The sequence below is a fragment of the Artibeus jamaicensis genome, unplaced genomic scaffold (genome assembly GCF_021234435.1).
Source record: "Artibeus jamaicensis isolate MK-2021 breed Jamaican fruit bat unplaced genomic scaffold, CSHL_Jam_final scaffold_854, whole genome shotgun sequence".
NCBI classification, from domain to species: Eukaryota; Metazoa; Chordata; class Mammalia; order Chiroptera; family Phyllostomidae; genus Artibeus; species Artibeus jamaicensis.
The window spans coordinates 354,044-367,438 of NW_026522058.1; the positions used below are offsets into that span (position 1 = coordinate 354,044).

The 13,395-nt window shown below is 40.5% G+C and overlaps 1 protein-coding gene and 2 non-coding genes across 8 annotated transcripts in view; all 3 read left to right on the forward strand.

Annotated features, from left to right (window-relative positions):
- CHD8 (chromodomain helicase DNA binding protein 8) overlaps positions 1 to 12,547 on the forward strand; it is a 69,523-nt gene extending 56,976 nt beyond the window's left edge. For 5 of the 6 annotated variants that reach the window (XM_053660755.1, XM_037152118.2, XM_037152120.2 and 2 more), the window contains exons 26-38: positions 375 to 478; positions 1,855 to 1,984; positions 3,033 to 3,108; positions 3,561 to 3,615; positions 3,793 to 4,000; positions 4,735 to 4,943; positions 5,037 to 5,756; positions 5,971 to 6,122; positions 6,403 to 6,708; positions 8,088 to 8,201; positions 8,398 to 8,577; positions 8,973 to 9,089; positions 11,510 to 12,547. In XM_053660755.1, coding sequence (XP_053516730.1) covers positions 375 to 478; positions 1,855 to 1,984; positions 3,033 to 3,108; positions 3,561 to 3,615; positions 3,793 to 4,000; positions 4,735 to 4,943; positions 5,037 to 5,756; positions 5,971 to 6,122; positions 6,403 to 6,708; positions 8,088 to 8,201; positions 8,398 to 8,577; positions 8,973 to 9,089; positions 11,510 to 12,076 — 2,938 coding nt within the window. In that variant the 3' untranslated portion in view covers positions 12,077 to 12,547. The remainder of the gene's footprint in view (positions 1 to 374; positions 479 to 1,854; positions 1,985 to 3,032; positions 3,109 to 3,560; positions 3,616 to 3,792; positions 4,001 to 4,734; positions 4,944 to 5,036; positions 5,757 to 5,970; positions 6,123 to 6,402; positions 6,709 to 8,087; positions 8,202 to 8,397; positions 8,578 to 8,972; positions 9,090 to 11,509) is intronic. The other variant, XM_037152119.2, reaches the window with a different exon arrangement.
- LOC119054275 (small nucleolar RNA U6-53/MBII-28) lies at positions 2,407 to 2,516 on the forward strand. The gene has a single exon (XR_005083488.1). It is a non-coding gene; the product is annotated as a small nucleolar RNA U6-53/MBII-28 (small nucleolar RNA).
- LOC119054277 (small nucleolar RNA U6-53/MBII-28) lies at positions 7,770 to 7,879 on the forward strand. Its single transcript, XR_005083489.2, has one exon. It is a non-coding gene; the product is annotated as a small nucleolar RNA U6-53/MBII-28 (small nucleolar RNA).
- Positions 12,548 to 13,395: the final 848 nt, after the last annotated feature.

A 13,395-nucleotide genomic window follows, 5' to 3' on the forward strand; every position in this document is an offset into this window, starting at 1 on the left:
GGTTTAATTAAAAATTCAAGATTCACATTATGATTAATGATAAAATGAAATATCCTTCTCTTGATAAAGAGTTCAACTTTTGCATTTTTTTAATTTAACCAGTTCTGCCATCTTGTTTTCTAGGCTTTTTAATTACTCCTTCCATTCCTTTTCTTGCCTATGGTAACACCAATAGATTCCCTCCCTCACAAGTTAGGATTATTATCATTAATATTTTTAGTACACCCTTTAACTTTACCAACATCTAGGTAATAATTACAATCTTCCTTCTCTCAGGTATACTGTTAGTTATCTGTCTTCTTGGATAGAAATGTGGCATTTTATTTTTCAGTTTCCTTTTTGATTTTTTTGGTGTCACCCTCTTATACCTTTAGTGAGATTGACATATGGTTCCCAGTAGTGGATCAGCTGGAGGTTCCGACAGCGTGGTGGGACAGTGAGGCTGACAAGTCCCTGCTCATCGGCGTGTTTAAGCATGGTAGGTTCCTCCTCTGAGGGGTTCTTTCCTGTTGTAGATGTATGTCCACAGATGGGACATTTGGAAAAATGCGCACGACCAGTAACTGAGTTCTGTGATTGATCTTCAATAAACTTAAATTGGAATGGGAATCTAGTTCTTAAATATCCAGAGCAGTGCAATTCATCTCTATAAATAGATGTTCAAGAAAGACCAGATGGATAGTTAAGTCCGCATGTAGGGAGTCTTCCATCTGTTCTCTAATAAAGTGTTACCAATGTATGTATTGTGGCATCTAGGTTAAGCCTCCGCAAATCAGGGGAGGTAGTAATGTGCTCATTGTCATTAACTATGCTTAATTTATATGACCTTCCTGTAGCTTGCTGAAGGTGTTGTATAACATCTCATTTGTTTAAATGTTTAGCAGTCACTCTGATGTAGGTGCAAACAACAGTTTGAGTGAAATAAAAATAGAATATAAAAATGGAGAATACTCCCTGTTCATTCTTACCTAATAAATCCCAGTCATTAAAAGCAGTGAATGCTAAATTCCAGCTCAATTACTTAGTGAATTGGAATATCATTTCTTTTTTTAAAATAATTTTCTGCCCTAGCTGCTGTGGTTCACTTGGTTGGAGTGTCTTCCAATAACTAAAAGGTTGTGATTTTGATTCCAGGTCAGGGCACACACCTAGGCTGCGGCTTCAGTCCCTGGTCTGTGCATGTACAGGAGGCAATCAGTCGATGGCTTCTCTCTCTCACATGAATATTTCTCTCTCTCCCTTCCTCTCTAAAAGCAATTAAAGTGTCGTTGGGTGAGGGTCTTAAAAAAAGATAGTTTTCTGTTTACTCTGTAAAGTAAAAGTAATGGCACTGATCCATGTGTTTTTGAAAAATTTAATGGGATAAGAAAAAGCATTAGCCTTTGTGGTCTTAGATTGACTTATGAGACACAGAGGTTTAGAAGAGTACAAACATCCTGAAGTATGTTCATTCATTTACCATTAATCAAAAATTCATTGTCTGCAAGTACAAGTTTTTTTATCCTTTATTTGACAGTACATGATTATTACTTAAATTGTTTTTTTAGTTTCCCATCTGTGTAAGAGTAGTAGAAAGACTACCAGTTAAAAGGTTATGTATTTCTATTACCATTTTACACAGACATTAAATTCCTATCTTCAATATTGGTATTAAAGCACTTTGTAACTCTAAATTCATATAGAAAGGTTAAATATAGTAATATAACCCAACAGCTGTCCAAGTTAACACTTAAACTATATTTTGCATTGCTAGTTATGTCCATACGCTCTTACTTATTTCAACAGCATACAAAATAAGCATAAAGGCAAAACTAATCCGTAATTTTCTTCAGTTTATGGCCCTTTTTTTTCTAGGCTACGAAAAATATAACACCATGAGAGCAGACCCAGCTTTATGCTTCCTGGAAAAGGCTGGCCGACCAGATGACAAAGCTATTGCGGCAGAACATCGAGTGTTGGATAATTTCTCTGACATAGTAGAAGGGTGAGCATTGGTGTTTAGTTCTATTAAAGTGCTGAGTCTGCCCTATAAAGGCTATTGGTTGCTTGTGCTAAGAGAGAGTGCTAGCCTTGACTGAACCATTGGGATTCTTAATGGTGGTTATACTTATGAGTGATAAACTCTTAACAAAGAGTGAGACCAGCAGAAAGGACTCCATAAACTGGCCTAAAACCATACATTGCCATAAGATGAAACTAAGGTGAAAATTAATGTTAATCATAAATGGCTTATTCGTTGTTCTATCCATTTTTCTTTGCAGTGTTTTTCTGTACAGCCACAGTAGTTGAGAGGATAGCTGGTTTTCTTTCATGACTCTTAAGTGGTAGAGATTCAGGAAATTTTAGCTCTGGTTCATCATCTGTCAAGGATGGTTGACCCATAAAGCATTCCTCTGCCTCTACATGCCTCAGTGATGAGTTGCCATGCTAATACTGAGCCACCAGGTAGGGCAGTCTTGCCCTGGTTTGGGTGCCAGTGAGTTTAACAAAACTTCTCATGTGGAGACCTGAGGGGCATGTGAAAGACTTGGCTTAAAACCCACACACCTTCATGATGGAGAGGTTTCTCTTTGATGATCACAAACTCAGTTTGCTTAGTGAAGGACCTGCAAAGGAAAGTGGGCCATTTATTCATTGCAAATCATTTATTATGTCACCCTTCTGCTCAGTAGAGCAAAGTAATAATAAGTGTGGGCCATTCCAGTGAAATAATAAAAATAAATAGTTGGGAAGGAGGTGGGAAATGGGTTAAGTAATAAAAAGGGCTATGAAAAGACAGCAAGCGTGTTGGTCAGTGTTTCGTTTCAAGTTAAAGCAATTTAGAGTGCACTTCAGTTTTTCCCAGTTCTTTGTTCTATTGATGCTATACCTAACTTAATCAGAGCTTAGGATCTGGCCTGCCATTCCTTCCAGCAAAAAGAAAAAAACTGTTTGATGCTTGAGTGTATATTTGGCTAACTCTTCATCCTAGGTTTCTCTTAGGGAAATAAGATATATTGCTAACATTTGCTAATGCCTCTGGATAATTTTAGGGTTGACTTTGATAAGGATTGTGAAGATCCTGAATACAAACCACTCCAGGGGCCCCCAAAGGACCAAGATGATGAGGTGAGAATTGTCATTTAAGTCTATTTTCTCTATGACTAAATAGTTAAACATTCTCCCATTCCTTAAACCCTGGAGTATGTTGATTAATTTATAATACAAAATATAATTGTCATTTGAGAATATAAAGTATTAATGAAAAGGATTATAATGCCAGTTGGGGGAGATCAGGGATGACTTTGTGGAAGAGGTGAGACCCAAGCTGGTCACTGGAAAATATTTTTTAAATAAATTCCTTTGTCTTATTTTCTTTAAGCCATTAGTAAGAATTCACTTTTCAGGTTCTTCTTTCTTATTCTTTGACTTGGTTGCTTCCAATTTTTTGTGAGGGTTCCTCAGATTTTTCTTGATCCCTTGGTGCCATAGAAGGACACACACGAGAGAGTGATTTCAGAGTACCAACTTCCCCCCCTTTCCCTCCCCCTCCATCCTGTGGGGTGGATCTCCTTCTCTAGGGTGATCCCTTGATGATGATGGATGAGGAGATCTCAGTGATTGATGGAGATGAAGGTAAACTTCTAGGTGAACTAGTACAATTTATGTGGGGTGGTGGGTTTGGGGTATTATGGACTAAATTCTGTCCTATCTGGGATTTGTAAGAGCTTTGCCTTTGGGTGGGTTGAAATATGAGCATTATCTCTGCTACTTTTCCTGTACTTCCTGTTCATTTAATTTTGGTTCCCACAGCCCAGGTAACCCAACAGCCAGGCCATCTATTCTGGCCTCCAGGCTCTGCTCTGACAGCTAGGCTTCGGCGCCTAGTTACAGCCTATCAGCGCAGCTACAAGAGAGAACAGATGAAGATAGAGGCTGCAGAACGTGGGGACCGGAGAAGGAGGCGTTGTGAGGCAGCATTCAAGCTGAAAGAAATTGCACGGCGGGAAAAACAGCAACGGTAAAATATGACTGGGAATTTGGGTTGAACTATAAGCTTGTCTGTAACTGTAGTCCCTATATTGAAAACTATCTTAGGAAGAAATTCTTTGGAATTCACTACAGAGGGACCATCTTCTTTGCCCATAATTGTTACACCTCTGTGACAAAAACCTCACTTTCTGCATAATCATAACTCCCAGGAAGATCTCTTGTATAGTCATTCTCATTATTTACCCACATCATTTTTCTCCTTAGCTTGCTTATTCTTCCATGTTACAGAATACATCCTATTACCTCTTCTGCTATCTCCTGGGCCTCTACTTTCACTTTTTGTCCATTCAGGTACCATATTTTGCTGTGTATAATGCACATTTTTTTGCTGAAATTTTTTAGGGAAAAATAAGGATGTGTATTATATACACGGGTGGTACCCGAAATACCACCCATGTATAATGGTTGGTATTTGTTGGGTGGTATTTGTTACCCACCCCATTATACTTACTGTATCTGTTCTTATTTTGTAATCGTTACATAAAATTTCTTGTAAACTTCCTTTATAATACAAAAAACAGGTGTCTAAGTATAAAATAATTGAATTTAAAAATTAAAACAAAAGATATTTTTTCTTGAAAGTTTGGACCAAAAATGTGGGTGTGCATTATACACAGAAAAATACTTTAAATTGTACTAAGAAGTAACCAGTTTCCATGTGTTCTTCTAAGCACTCTTGTCTGATTCCTCTTCCCTTTGTAGGTGGACAAGGCGTGAACAGACTGATTTCTATCGAGTAGTGTCGACCTTTGGTGTGGAGTGTGACCCTGACACCATGCAGTTCCATTGGGATCGCTTCCGCACTTTTGCTCGACTGGACAAAAAGACAGATGAAAGCCTTACCAAGTATTTCCATGGCTTTGTGGCCATGTGCCGCCAAGTGTGCCGCCTCCCCCCAGCAGCTGGAGATGGTGAGTGAGATTGGAGATTTGGGGATGAGCGGAGATGGATGGCGACAGAACCAGCTCTTGGTTCACTTCTCCTTCCACTGCTATCTCTTACAGAGCCTCCGGACCCTAATCTGTTTATTGAGCCCATCACTGAGGAGAGGGCTTCACGGACTCTCTACCGTATTGAATTGCTTCGGCGCCTACGGGAACAAGTTTTATGCCACCCCCTTTTAGAAGACCGGTTGGCATTATGTCAGCCTCCAGGTCCTGAATTGCCCAAGTGGTGGGAGCCTGTTCGACATGATGGGGAGCTTCTAAGAGGGGCAGCCCGCCATGGGGTGAGCCAAACAGACTGCAACATCATGCAGGACCCAGACTTCTCTTTTCTGGCTGCCCGAATGAATTACATGCAGAACCATCAGGCAGGAGCACCAGCTCCTTCCCTGTCACGCTGTTCTACGCCACTGCTACACCAGCAGTATACTTCGCGCACTGCCTCACCATTGCCCCTGCGCCCAGAAGCTCCTGTCGAAAGGCCACCCGAGGAGACAGCTGCACAGGACCCCAGTCTGGACAGTCTAGCTTTAAAGCTAGAGCATGAAGTGGTGGCCAGGAGCCGAGCAACCCCTCAAGTCTATGAGATGCGAGTAGCCCCCTCTGATACTACCCCTCTGGTTTCCCGGAGTGTCCCACCAGTCAAACTGGAGGATGAGGATGATTCAGACTCTGAGCTAGACTTGAGTAAGCTGTCACCATCATCCTCTTCTTCCTCATCTTCATCCAGCTCCAGCTCCAGCACTGATGAGAGTGAGGATGAGAAGGAAGAAAAGCTAAGTGAGTGCATGTGACAGTCTATTGGGAGTTCTTCCCTATTATTCCTCTCTGCACTTTTTTTCCTTCTTTTTCACATGCATCCTCTGAGGGAGATTCAAATTTTAATTTGATAGAATATCGGAATTCTTTGGATATTTATTTAAAGTCTACGTAATACCATTTCTATATAACTCTGTTTTTTCGTGTTTGCTCACATATTCTGTGTGATCTCTAGCTGCTGACCGGTCCCACTCAAAGCTCTATGATGAAGAGAGTCTCCTGTCCCTCACTATGTCCCAAGATGGATTCCCAAATGAAGATGGAGAACAAATGACCCCTGAGCTTCTGCTGCTACAAGAAAGACAAAGAGCTTCTGAGTGGCCTAAGGTAACAGCCTCATTCCTTGAAATGTAGAGTTTAGAAATACAGTGTAACTCACAGGGAACAAAGAACAGCTTTCTCTGGTTTTCTCTGGTTGTGTTTTAGTGCTACAAGTTTTTTTATGAAACTCTTTCCAGTTGATTTAGGAATCTGATACTGTTAATCTCCCTCTTTCTGCCTTATGGTTTTACCCATCCTGATAATGATGGCATTATTGTTTGTTACAGGATCACATAGCTAGTACTTGGGCCCTAAAACTGGTATTGATTTCTTTTTCCCCACTCAGGATCGTGTCCTGATAAACCGAATTGACCTCGTCTGCCAGGCTGTACTCTCAGGGAAGTGGCCTTCTAGCCGCCGGAGCCAAGAAATGATAACAGGAGGAGTTTTGGAGCCAGGCAACCACTTGCTAGATAGTCCTTTATTGACTCCAGGAGAATATGGCGACTCTCCAGTCCCCACACCACGAAGTAGCAGTGCAGCTTCCATGGCAGAGGAGGAAGTGTCTGCAGTCACCACCACAGCTGCAGCTCAGTTCACCAAACTGCGCCGAGGCATGGATGAGAAGGAGTTTACAGTTCAGATCAAAGATGTAAGCTTAGCATTTAGGTATTGGGAAGTGGGAAAGGAGGCTACAGTTCTTGCTAACTAGTTTCACTAAATTCATTTGGTTATCTAACTTTAAAAATGAGAGAAGAAGAAAAATTAGAGCTCACAAAGATCCATGTAGGAGTAGTCATTGCAGTAAAGGAAGGGATCTTATGGCTTGTATCTCCAAGTCCTAAGGACTAGATTAAAAGAAACTGTACTTTTTAAAGAAGTTTAATTGACAGAGGCTTCTATTGAGTGGCTTGTTTCTAGATCCTATAAACCTAGTTTTTAAAAATTTAAATTGTGGGAAAGCTAATAAAATGACACTTAAGTATTATGGGCCTACTATGTTAAAAAGGACTCCTCTGTACTGAAATTAAAAGTGTTACTGTGTAGATGGAAATTTTGTATTTTTCCTGATCCTCTTCCATTACTGAAGTCTATTATTAGCTGGTTATTAAGTATGCAAGAAAAAAAAATTCTTGAATTATTGGGTTGGTCAAAAAGTCTGTTACATTTTTTCTGTGTAGTGGTTCTAGTAGTGCTTACGTGTCTTTGACTTCATTTGAAATAATTTTGTTATATTATGACAGCCGTCATATCAGCATACATTTTTTTAAAAAAACATCAAAATTGGTGAACTTTTGTATGGCCAGTTTAATATTGAAGATGAAAGAAAGTGTGCAACATTTTTGGTGTATTATGCTTTATTAGTTCAAGAAAGGTAAAAATGCAACTGAAATGCAAAAAAAAGATTTGTACAGTATATGGAGAAGGTGCTGTGACTGATCAGACTTGTCAAAAGTGATTTGCAAAGTTTCTTGGTACTATTGACATTTTGGCCAAATAATGCTTTGCTGTGGAGCTGTCTTATGCATTAGATATTTAGCAGTACCGCTGGCCACTACCCACTAGAAGCCAATAGCAGAATATAGCTGGCATACTTAAAAAATCCAAATCAAAAAAGTTACTGGTGAAAATGGAAAATGTGTCTTCTTACAGAAAAAATGTATCAGACTTTTGGTCAACCCAGTAGTATATGACAGGAATAACAGGATTTTGCCCCTGTAATGAGTTTCCATTGCTAGTACTGAAATACCAGGTAGGGGGTCTCACCCTGCATCGGATGTCGTTGAGATACATTCTGCTTCTCTTAAAGCCACCTAAGGGGCACTAGGTCAAGAAATGAAACATTTCTAAAGTAAAAGTGTATATCTTTTGTTATATCTCTAATTTTTACCCTTTAGTTTAGTGCCTTCTCACCGTCATTGAGCCAGAAGATGACTCTTACCCCAGGTCCCCCAGAGCTTAATCTTTACTTTAAAAACATGTGCTATGTGGTACCATATGATGTCTTGTGTGTGTGGGTTGTCTTCCTAGGAGGAAGGATTGAAACTAACATTCCAGAAGCACAAGTTGATGGCTAATGGAGTAATGGGAGATGGACATCCTCTGTTTCATAAGAAGAAGGGGAACAGAAAGAAGCTAGTCGAGGTGAGTGGTAGAGAAAGTCTTTAATGTAATGATTAGATAAGAGCTTTTTATTCTCAGTAATTGATGACGGCAGTTGGGAGTGAGGGTCTAGAAGGTGTTATAGTTACTTTATGGCTACCATTGGCTCTGCTCCCCCTCCTCCCTTCCTGCCCCAAAGAAGAGTATCTGCTCATGGGGGTGGATTCTGGGTTTGCAGCTGGAGGAGGAATGCATGGAAGAGCCTAATCACCTTGATGTGGACCTGGAGACTCGGATCCCTGTCATCAATAAGGTGGATGGTACTTTGCTGGTGGGTGAGGATGCTCCTCGCCGGGCTGAACTGGAGATGTGGTTACAGGGTCATCCAGAGTTTGCTGTCGATCCCCGATTTCTAGCGGTGAGTGGCAGTTCCATCCAGCAAAATTTAAGTCATTCCCTTAATTTTTAAGCTCCGTGAGAGGGAGGAAGCATGCCATATTACGTCATTGTTTCTACATCTGCAAAATGGTAGTAGTAGTACCTGCCAGTCATCCTACCTCACAGAATTGTGAGGATCAAAATAAAATAATGTTAAAGCAGTTGTTAAACTGCTAGGGAAATATTTACTACTAAACTATTATACAACCACCTAAAATTTTGGAGAGATACGCTTAATTGCAGTTTTTTACTAGGACTAATGTTTTGTTTACCAATGACATAAGCGGTTATTATTAAACTAGACACAAATACCTTAGTAATTATTCCATAGAATATTTTTATTCCTCTAGGGTAACTGATACTTTTCTATTGCAGTACATGGAGGATCGTAGAAAACAGAAGTGGCAGAGATGTAAAAAAAATAATAAGGTAGAATTGAACTGTTTGGGAATGGAACCAGTACAGACCGCCAACTCTAGGAATGGAAAAAAGGTGAGTGAGACTGAGGTATTACCGCTCTGTTCCCACACTAGATGTGATAGAAGAAATTATTTAATGCTATTTACCTTTATTCCAATGTATCTTTGAGAAAATGTATCATCACTTCACAAATAAGCCAGAGTACTTTTATTGGTATATTTTTATGTTTTATAGCATCATCATCTTCAGAAGAGGATTAAATTCTAAAAATTAATTTTAGCACCTTAAACAGTAAAATGCAAGAATTTGTAAGATGTGCTAGAACATTCAGGGCCTTACCTACTCTACTATTGACTGACAGTATTTTGGCAAATCCTTTAATCTTCTCAGTTTACACATCCTGAAAAGTGAGGGGTTTGGAGCAGATAATATCTAAAAGTCTTTTTTCGTTTTTAAATATTTTATTTATTTTTAGAGAGAGGGCAAGAGAGGGAGAAAAACATCGATGTGTTAGAGATACATCCATCAGTTGCCTCTCACAAGCCCCCAGAGACCCAGCCTGCAACCCAGGCATGTGCCCCGACTGGGAAACAAACCAGCAACCTCTTGGTTCATAGGCTGGCACCCAATCTACTGAGCCACACCATCCAGAGCTTAAAGTTCTATGATTCTCTATTTTAGAAGTGATTTGGAGGCCTACCATGGAAAACAGTCATGGCATTTCACAACATACGAGCTTGAGAATCACTGATAATATGCCAGTAATGGAAAAAGACAGGAAATCATGTTTTATAGTTTATCATAACAATTTTGTTGGCCAGTAAGTTATTTTATTATTTTCAGGTATACCTATGTTTTATCATGGTTATAGATGATCTGGTAGATTAAGTATTCATAATCCCTTTCATCAAAATACAATGCAGAAAGTTTCTCTTAGTTATATTTGCCTCACTTCAAGCAATAGTTGTATTTTTTAAACATATAAATCATGGCTTGGTTTGGTAAGCAATCATTTGTAATGGATTAACACTTTTGTATACTCATTTTACCTAATCATTCCTCATTTGATCTTTTACATCCATCTTTTTACATGATTTCTCTTTTAACAAAATTGATTTCCAAATGAACAATAACTATCTTTTGTACTTAACAAATTCTGAGAACATTATTTTGCACATAATATGTATTTATTTGTGATGTGACTCTGTGAGGTTTATTTTATATTGGTGAAAGTGATTTCATGTAATGAAATCACTTATCATAGAAAAATGATAAATTTATCATTTATCATTTATCATCTGTCATTTATCATAGAAAAATGTTTTAATTTTCCCTCTTAGCTTCTATGGGACCAAATGGGTAATAAGCAGAATGGCTGATAAGGGAAGCTGAAGACTAGAAGGCTGGTACCTTCTCTGTCTTGAATTTATCATTGTAGAGCAGCTTGTAAAAAAGGCTTTTCCTCCTTTAATCCTAAAACTAATATTACCTGTTTTTACCTCAAGTACTTTTGCTGCCACTTTATAGTCAGTTGATAACTCTAAGAAAGGATCGTAGAAAATCACAAAATTATGACTAGTACAGAATTCTTAATGTGGAATTGATATTGTATCTAGCACTACATACTTTATTACTGAGACCTACAGGAATTTAGGTGCTATTACAATATTTTAAAAGTCTTTACAAATAGTTTCGAGATGTTTGGTTTTTGCAAGATAGAGGTATATTCTCATGTTAGGTGTTAGGCTTAGATTGGGCAATGTCCAGAAACACAGGAAACAATTGTCTGAGTTTAATGCCAGTTTACTCAGCATTATATACTTATGTCTAGCAAAGCAGAGGCTCTAAAAGTAATAATTTCTAGCATCAATGAACTTAACCAAAATTTAGTCAGAACATCTAGAAGAAGCAATTTAAAATTCAGCAGATATGTAAGGTTTTTTATCATTGTGAAAACTTAACTCTGTTAAATTGGGTGAGGAGCTAGCCACAATCTTTTTGGTGTTCCAGACATCCAAAAGTGTAATCTGACCTCTCTTCAGTTTACCCACTATGACTCGATAATGAAGGACAGTATCGTGAATATCAATACAGTTGTGAGGCACTTGCACATGATAAGATCATGTGAACAACCTGCTGTCAGTAAAGTTTACTGTGCAAGTACCGATTCATTCAGTGTCTTACTTAGGCACCTCATTAACAAAGGTAAGCATTTGTGAAGTGCTTGGCTAGAGTAAAAGTATAATGTAGTCGTGGAAAAAGCAAAACTCTGGTTCATATGAGTATCAGTATCAATTCCTTGATCTTAGCATCAGAATTCTCCAACCAGCTACGTCCAGCATCTTCTCCCCCTTACCATTAAGCCTCCTGCGACTATCCTCATTTTGCCCCTCCTGAAGATAGTTTCAATGAAAAAGCTTTTGCAAGCTAGGACTCTGTTTGTTTAATTTTTTCCTTTCTTTTTATTGTCTTTTTCTGTTCCTTCCTCCCAGGGTCACCCTGCTGAAACTGTGTTCAACCGGGTTTTGCCAGGGCCTATTGCACCAGACAACAGTAAGAAGCGAGCCCGCAGGATGCGACCAGACCTTTCTAAGATGATGGCCCTGATGCAGGGTGGAGGCACTGGGTCCCTACCTCTGCATAATAGCTTCCAGCACAGCAATAGTGGCCTGCAGTCTGTGTCATCTCTGGGTCATAGCAGTGCCACTTCTGCATCTTTGCCTTTTATGCCATTTATGATGGGTGGTGCAACATCATCCCCTCATGTAGACTCCAGCACCATGCTTCATCACCACCACCACCACCCCCACCCCCACCATCATCACCATCACCATCCAGGCCTGAGAGCCACTGGTTACCCTTCTTCACCAGCCACTACCACCTCTGGTACTGCCTTGAGGTTGCCACAACTGCAACCTGAGGAGGACGAGGACGATGAGGATGAAGATGATGATGATGATTTATCTCAGGGCTATGATAGCTCAGAAAGGGACTTCTCACTCATTGATGATCCTATGATGCCAGCCAACTCAGACTCCAGCGAAGATGCGGATGACTGAAGCCTCAGTTTGGTCCCCATTGCTTGGGCGGCTGCTGTATTTTCATTTACTCTGGCCCTTGGACTATGGAAAAGTGGGAGGGGCAGGGGAGATGTGGGGAGACCCAGGACTCCCACTCCAGGAGGTGAAAAGGAAAAAGAAATCTTGTACCTGACTGCTTACAAATTTGAGTGGATTGGGTGGGCAGGGGAACTCCTAAAATAATACATGACCACTTCCTCATTTCTGGGGAAGGAAAGGAGACGAGAGCAACTGAGGCGCTCACCCCTCCCTAGACACCTCCATTAACCACAGACTATGTAGCGCTGGCCCTAGCCTCTGGCAGAGCCTGTTCCTGGCCGAACTGTGGATACAGTGGGAGGGTCAGGAACTGTTACTTTCCTTCCCTTGGCATTAATAAATTTAAGTTAATCCTTTCCCACTCTTCCCTGTTCTACATTTGCTCAAATCCAATATAAATATTAATTTTAAGAGTTGCTGTTCAAGATGGGTAATTTCAACACCACTTTCCTGAAGTTCGTTACTGTTCATGCAAAGTTAACTTGGATAGAGCGGACAAGTCATTTTCACACCTCTAAGTGCAGGGTGTCCAGTTTGCTAAAGGCAAGGGATTTAAGCTGAATAGGCAAAATGCGCCATTCAAACAGGCGCTTAGAAGGAAGAATCTCGGCAAGAACCACGAACATTGTTTCGGATTAACTGAAGTATCCATGCTTTACTGGTGTTACTTTATGAACTGTGGCATGGGGACTGATGACGATGTCATGACTTGGCCCCGGGTGCGGGGTTGAGTGAATCATTTTAAGCCATTTGTTTCTTACGACACTTCCCTTAACAGTCCAGCGACCAGATGAAGTCTGGGCATTTTATCTACCTTTCCAAAGCGAAGTCCTTCCCCCATGGCTTGGGTGGTAGGTTTATCGGGAGGTTGAGTTCCTTCTCCCTGGTTTGAACACACTGGGCAGAGCCCCTGATTCAAGAGTTCTGACATGGAGGGTTCTTTCGGCTCTTTTGCTTAACCATTACTACGAGGGGAACGTGCCCACTTACACTGTAGTCTTCCCATTTCTATTCTACGCCAGAACCCGCTCTTTGAGCTTCCCCCTCCTTTCCCGATGGGTGGGGCTGTTACACCCGGGTAAAGTAGCCGTGAGGGGCGGAGCCCGCATGTCAGGCCTCCCGCCTCAGTATTGCCTGGCCCCCGCTGCCTGGATGAAAACAGCTCCTGCAAACTGCGCCCCTCCGGCGAGTGTGGGCGGAGGCAGAGCGTCACGTGATGACGTGGACTTGCGTGCGGTTGTTACTAAGTTAAGAAACCC